Source organism: Dermacentor variabilis, chromosome 10 (assembly GCF_050947875.1).
Source record: "Dermacentor variabilis isolate Ectoservices chromosome 10, ASM5094787v1, whole genome shotgun sequence".
Taxonomy (NCBI): domain Eukaryota; kingdom Metazoa; phylum Arthropoda; class Arachnida; order Ixodida; family Ixodidae; genus Dermacentor; species Dermacentor variabilis.
Window position 1 is genome coordinate 43,885,304 of NC_134577.1, and position 7,501 is coordinate 43,892,804.

A 7,501-nucleotide genomic window follows, 5' to 3' on the forward strand; every position below is an offset into this window, starting at 1 on the left:
TGAACTGGGGGAATGGTGACGTTGCATACACCATCACCACCCTTTGCTGCCGTCGGTGAGTAAAACGGTGTCCAGCAGACGGTGTTACCGAGCCTAGGCAGAGTGACAGAGCGGTGGATACGCCTCTGCAGTTGCTGTTTGGTCAAGTGACGCAGACCGTTCGGGCAACCTGCGACATTTACACGGAAGTTGAATTCTCTGCTACTTGCAGCTTGTGCGAGTTTCACGAGCCAGCAAAACCAGCACAGCACTGTGCGACAATGAACCTACTGAAACACGAAAGCACGAAAGAGTCGAGTGAAAACGAAACCTTTCAACCGCCCGCATTGTGTTGTTCTTTCTGAGTTCTTTTTTCTAAAGATGAGAGAACTGGACAAGTAGCATTTTATCTCGTCTTATAATACAACAGAAGGATGTCCTTTGCAATGAGTGATTGAGTACTATTGGTAAAATTTACCTGAGGAGTGCTTTCGTCATCGGGCAAGTGCTTGAAAGTCCTGGAGGAGTCTCTAATCATGTCCTGCATTTAACTCAATTTCTCGAGTATTAAGGCTCCGTTCGTGATGATATTAACGCCTTAGAGATTTTCGAACACTAATCCATCACTTTAGCTTGCCTTAATATTTCCCTTTAGTGTCCCTTTAATGCCGTACGTCAGCTTTCAGGAATAGCATTGACAGGGCTCTGAAAAATGTCCGAGGGTGTTTTGACCTGTATGAAAAAGTTCACGCAGATGTTCCTGCATTCTCATGGTCAGTGTAGCTGTGGCAGGGAGGTTTAAAATAAATATACCTCCGAAATGGCAGCCCCCAGAGCTGCTTACCAGCAGAGTTAAGCATACTCCAGCTGGTAGCCCAGCTGGAGTATGCTCGCAGGTCAAGTGCTTTTGCTGTAATGGCGTAAATACTAGGCTAACCAGAAAATAAAAGCATGTTGTTTTTGGCTAAAGTACTACCTTTAGCTGAATACTGAGATCATAATCCCCCATAACATTTGCCAAGGTATAAAGATTTCATCCGAAAACCGGTGACACAAAGACGCACGTCGAGCAAAGTCTGCGAAGCAAAATTAAACCCGCACCAAGTAGGAATAAAGTGCTTGTTATGTTCTCCACTATACGCTAACACTTCTTCTTGCCTCTGGCAAAAAAAAGGTTGGGCTTCACTTTTGGGTCGTGTCCACTTCAGCAATTTTATTTTAAAACCTCTTTGGTTCTGAAATGTTACTGTCATGCTCAAGCGAGAAGTTCACCTTCTGCCAGCTTTGCAGAGCATTGAAACAAGTAAACGACAATTGCCATCGATTTCAATGAGAAAAAAAAAAGGAATCTGTACCGACATCTTTGTACAAAGATGCGTGTGGCATAGTCAAGAGCAGAAAAACTGTTTTTGCCTAGAGCTTTTCAATGTGCCTAACTAAAAGGGCCAGATTTTGACTGTGGTTCTGTAGTAATCAAGAATTTGAAGAAAAATTTGCATGCTGCTCAAATGCTAGGCTTATTGGAAAATAAAAGCTTCGTTTCCTGCTAAAATAAAATAGCTACCTAAATTGGCTGTGGAAAGACTAGCGGTATGCCAGAAGGAGGCACAGTATTCAAATGAACCTACTCCTTCCACAAATAATGGTGTCTTTTGCTGGTTCTGGGAGCCTGGCCTGGCGGCTAGGATACCATGAAGCACATGTTTCAGTCAAATGTGGTGCATCTCACCTGATTTGCAGTTTACTCGTAGTAATTATTGAAACTATGTACCAGCATAGTAACTTTACAACCTACAAAGTACAATCTTTTTTCCCCCCCGTATGCTCGAACCTCCATTGTCATGGGGTGCGCCCCTAAAATTTTCGTAACGACATCGAGGCAGAAACCTGGAAAAATCGGGGAATTGTAAAGTGCAGTAGACAACCTGCATCATAAGCTCGCAGGAAGCGTTTCCTATTTTTCACACCCTTGGTAAGATCGCAGTGGTCTAGCTTCACTTTCAAGACATGTTCATTCCAGAAGGTGTTCAAAATGTTCTTGGGTTGCAGCAGTTCAAAATCGAATATGCAGTCTGGTGTTCCCGACTGGAAAAACATTGCTCAAGCAAAGTGGATGAAGACGATCTGGATGTCCTACACCTGTCTGCCATTCACCTTTGCTTGCTTCACATTTTTCAGCTCTAGGCATGCAAAAAACTAGTCTAAAAATGCAGTCTGTCAAGCTTTGTACATATTAGCTGAATGCTAATACACTGCAGGGAATCATTGTCGAATTTCAAAAGACACCAAACTCATACAGTGGTTTGCCAAAGAGTTTATTTAGCCTGTGAAAGTACATTATATAAAATGCAGTGAAAAAAAATAAAATAAGAAGGTTGGATGTCAAAGTGATAAAATTAAGGGAACAATTTCTTTGGGTTAAATAAATCAGGTTTGGTACTGGTCATAATGTTAGACAGGCATACATCAATTCCCTGAAACAATATAGTATAGTACCACAAAGATATATATTATACTCTGAATAGCTATGCAAAACAGCGTCTTTGGGCTAGCTTGGGTAGTGCCATGCAACACATAAAATATACTTGTGAAAGGTAAGGCAGAATACTTGCAACATGTAAAAATATTCTTTTACGAAAGGAAAAAAAAAAGTATTGCACGACGAAAGCCTGAATAAAAGTTAACGACAGCATCCTTCTACACGTAAGTACTTAAACAGACCGACAACAAATCTTTAAGGACCCCTTTTTTTCAGTGGTGCAACATATATCTGCCCTCATCATTGAACAAACACTTTTGGGGTTATCACTTTCAGTGTGCTCCGGTTGGCTAGGCCAGTGGACACAATGCAATTTGTTCCAGTGAGGCCTCGTGTTGCACATAAAATCACATAAAAGGGTGACTTGATGCATGACACAAAACCAACCATGACAGTACGACTGCAAAAAATGAGCGATACTGCCTGCGCAACAGGAAAATTAATTTCCCTTAGGTGGTGCAATTCACCCACTCCCAACTGTGCCATGTATAACAGGCTCATCCGAATAACAGTAGTTGCAACTTTTCAACATAAACATATCTGCAATCGCAAATGCATGTTATGTCGATATTTTCACCTGCATTGGAGGCTTCATAAATTTCACTTGCTGATCTGCTGTCGGTCCATTTTGATAATCCCGCCTCACTATCACCAGCAACAACACCACCCTGAATATCCATGGCAGTTCTGCACAAAGCTTGAGAGCCATGCAAAAAAAAAAAAAATGCTTGAATGACATTCAGCTATCACTAAGTTGCTGCAATGTATATTCACATTGATGCATTTGCAAAAGAGCACTACATCTGCTTGTTAAACCGGGAACACAATAGACACCGGGTAAAAGAGAATGTGAGGTTAGTATTAAAGATGTATCTAATATATAATATAAACCACAGACAGATAAAGGAGTCCTTAGCAGTGTGTACTATACAACCCAGACACTGATAAAGAAGAAATGTAAATAATTTCAGCAGCGTGTATACTTTTGAGCTGTAAACAACTGGCGACCCAGAAAGGCGTTTTTTTTTTTTTTTTTGCAACAGTAACTAATAGAGAGCTAGGTTGGAAGCACAAATGTTAAGAGAGCTGGCAGGTCTAGCTTCTAAGGCAAACGCCTACAGAGCGAAGAGGCGGGCGAGCTTGGCAATCCTATGCTGCACCGGCCCACTTGACAAAGGCTCTTGGCCCCTCGGCTTGTATGTCGGCGCGTCCGTTCGCAGTTATCACAGTGCCGTCCCTCTTGATGACGATGAGGGTGGGAATACTGCTGACGCCATACTTGGTTTTCAGCTCCCTTCATGTTTGGTGGGTTAAAGAGGATAGAAGAAAAGGACCTTTAAAAAGGAGTAAGTACTGACACACATTATTATGATTTGTAAAAACACTACTACATGATTCTTGCATAACTTAGCAAGCATGCAGGTTGGGAAGCACATATAAAAATGCTTTCGTTTGATTATACGAAGGTTGTCTCGACATGCCAGACCCGGCATCATCAATGTTACAGTGACGTCATGACACGCAGCAAAATTTGGCCACATCATGTATTAGTAAGGCTAGATAATAATACAAACTAAGTGTGAAACTAAAATGCAAGCCAAACAGCGACCCTGGTTGCAGTTGTGGATTTCCTAGTGTCTGTCTTTTAGAGCATAATGCAGCATAAAATAAATATGTTGAAACATCCCGCAGTTGGCAAGGCTTTTCACTTGCAAAAAAAAAAAGAAGAAATTCAAATGCCTACTTCTCAGTACCCAGCTTAAGCTTTGATACCTAAGTATGCTAAGTAATACTTAAGTACATGGGGAAATCTGGCCTGTATTTGCAAACCTTCCATTGCATAGGAGCATTTGTTTATTTGCTGCCATTCGGGCACCAGCAATCGTTGTGAATTGAGACAAAAACTTTTTACACAAAACTGTTTTCTCATTTACCAGCGTTCAGGCACTGGCTACTCATCACAGCTATTTTCATGATACTCAAATGATCACCACAGCAACAAGCAAACACAGTTGCTGTTTTGCCATTGGCCAATGTTCTGGCACTGGCTACTCAACAAAATTATTGATATTTAGATACTGCGATGCCGTAAAGGAATTTTAGCAGTGTGGGTTAGTACAATCAAGAGTATTACAAGTGGCAGGAAGAAACTAGCCAGCCATAGCAACGACCAAGCGCAGATGGCACAAAACTTGGTTGGTGAATGTGCAACTCATCATACCGGTCGTCTTTCTAATTTGGCAATCACTGCAGCAATGACCAATCACAGGTGGCACTTATGCTTGTTAATATGGGCCCATTTTGCTGACTACAGCCTAAGAAACCAGCCTAGTACTCACTGTTGGAATGTGTCGCCGTGCTTAATGGCGTACCACGCCCCGTGGCTCTCTTCCATGTATTTCAGCATATCTGCATTGGAGCGGTCCGACGAGATGAAGACAACTTCGATAGGTGCCGCGCACTCCTCCTTCATTTCCTTGTATGCTTCGGCCAGTACTGGCGTGAACATGCGGCATGGCGGGCACCAGTGGGCTGAGAAGTACAGGGCCACGGCTTTGGCATCGCCGAGAGCCTTCTCTGCCTGGTGCTCGCTGCCATCCTTAAGCACAAGCGTCTTGCCCTTGAAGATGTCCATGTCTTTCACCTGGGAGAGATGCCAATGCGAGAGGCTCACAATCAGCTATATTAGTTGGGTACGAAGGCTTGCATCATGAATAACAATGTTAAGAGGCTCACGCTCTCACGTTGGTGTAGCCAATTTGTATCAATGCTTTGAAAGACAGCACAAAGGTGACAGAAGCACAGGTGACAATTGGACTGGCAACCATGTCAACTTGTGTCCTTTTGAATGTCGCATGATGTGTAAGCTGTAAACCTCCATTCACGATATCCTAAGCGAAATTGTCCTTCTGAAGGGTAGTTGAAATAGACTTCTGGGTACTGCCTAACGGCCACACAGGAGGACCACAAAATTTAAAGCCATGAGCAACAGTTCCTTTGAACTGGACGAAAAGCAGTACAATTTTCTGTCCACCCAGTCTTTCTGAGCTGTTTGCAACGAATTAAAATAAAATATTTGAAAGAAACGTCGCAACACTGATGGTCGGTGTCACGTTAAACAATACAATTCCCACATTTATTTTGATGCAACGGACTTCTAAAATTTAGTCATTCCAGACTGCGTGTACGTCACAATGGACAATTATTCCTCTGAATGCACATCATTGAACGTGGCCATTTGTTCATCTAACCATTTCCTTAATATATTTATGCTATCCACTTACTATATGCTACTATCCAAAATCGGGATCTCGTTTCACCTAATACATTCAGTCAAAAGAAACGCAAGCTAGGTCTCTGGCGTGGAAAAATGTACGCTGTCTCTATATTAAGACGCGCCAACCACATGCAGCCAAACTGCCAACACTTCTTTTCAATTGCCCCTACACGTTGCAACAGCTCGGATCAACGTAGTTGTCTCAATCTCGTTGCCGGCAGCGAAAAGGCGTAAGTTCCGATAGCATCGGGCAGCGGTAGACTTCCGACCTCGTGAATCACTCGCCGATGGTGTCGACTGGCGCGCTTTCGCTGACGCGTGCCAACATGTTTTCGCGGCAACCTTCCTCCTACGCGTTCGCTTTGCGCCTCGAAGCGTGCAAAAAGCTCGTGGCTGAATGTTGCAAACGCCGTGCCGCGCTCATGTGGCCAAACTTGATATATAGGCGGGGAGCACGGATTGCATTTCGATCGCTACGATTGTACGTACGCTCGCATGCGCGATGAGGAGTCTTCTTTCAGAGATATTTTGGATGAGAAAGCGCAACTGGAAACTGCGACTGCGCGCTTTTCCGCAATTAGTTCCAACCCAAATACGCGTGGGAAATCCCGTTTTTGTTTGTTTCCGGGATAAGCCACGCAGGACGGGCCCGATCCGATGCACCCGAGTTTCGTCTCGTGCTGCGCCGAATTTCTCTCCCGCCTGCTTCCTCACGATCGAGTACTTCTTGATAGCGCTGTCTTCAACCTGGTTCATGACCAAAATCGAGGTTCATTCGGAAACTGCATGCTTAGCAGTTTAAACTGTGGAGCAGTGATGAGACGGCATTGTAAAGGCAACTAAGCGGCGCAGCTGCTATCAAAACATGCGTTTTAAACAGCAAAATCGGGTTACAGCTGCTGCTCCGCGCTGATCGCTTGCCACAGCTTTGCCAAACGCACCGATAGCAAATTGCTCGCGATCCGTGCTAGCGCTCAGCCGTTGCCACATCAGCCACAAGCTACAATACTCACAGGCGGAAAGCAGCTCGATTATCGCACAAGCAAATATTTCACAGAAGACGGTAACTTACGATTCAAGAACGTGTCGGCAAACAAACACGGAGAATGTATGAGTTTAGTCGGCCTCGACTCGACTACAAGTTTACAACTGTCGCACACTGGTCGCACCGACTAAATGAGGGCGTGTACTTGACAGGAATCCAGCCGAAAGCCGAGCTATCTTGGAGCGGCTTTAAATGGAACGCGAACGCAGCGTTCGCGTGGCCAAAGAAGGAATCTGTGCTGTAAAGAGCGCGTTTTTTGAAAATTGTTCATTTTCGAAGATTTCTTTCGCTACATTTTACTATTGTTAAAAAAAGAACCTTTTAATGATTTCCCTCCTATACATTCCTTCAGTGTTATCGCAAATGTTATTGTTCTATACTTGCATTATTATTGTTTATACTTGTAGAAACCGCAGCGATTGCGAAAACATTGGCATTCGCCCTAAGTGCTCGATTCCTATACGACTACAAAGCTGGTGTTCATAACCCATTGTGGCCTTACGGCTGTGCCTTGGGTCTCGGGCTACAGTAAAAAAGTCTGTTATAATTTTGGGTCATAATACTGGAGTTGACAGACAGCACATATGCTATCAATGACACTGTTGCAGTACCTGCATCTTAGGGGGCTGCATGAGATCTGTTTGAGGCTTTTTGTTTTAAC

General features: G+C 43.7%; 1 protein-coding gene across 1 annotated transcript; it reads right to left on the minus strand.

Annotated features, from left to right (window-relative positions):
- Positions 1-2,277: 2,277 nt before the first annotated feature.
- On the minus strand, positions 2,278-7,001 carry LOC142560432 (nucleoredoxin-like protein 2). The gene is made up of 3 exons (XM_075672545.1): positions 6,868-7,001; positions 4,858-5,162; positions 2,278-3,812 (listed from the first exon to the last, which is right to left on the minus strand). Exons 2-3 carry the CDS (start codon positions 5,151-5,153, stop codon positions 3,668-3,670), a joined length of 441 nt encoding a protein of 146 aa, XP_075528660.1. The 5' UTR covers positions 5,154-5,162; positions 6,868-7,001; the 3' UTR covers positions 2,278-3,667.
- Positions 7,002-7,501: the final 500 nt, after the last annotated feature.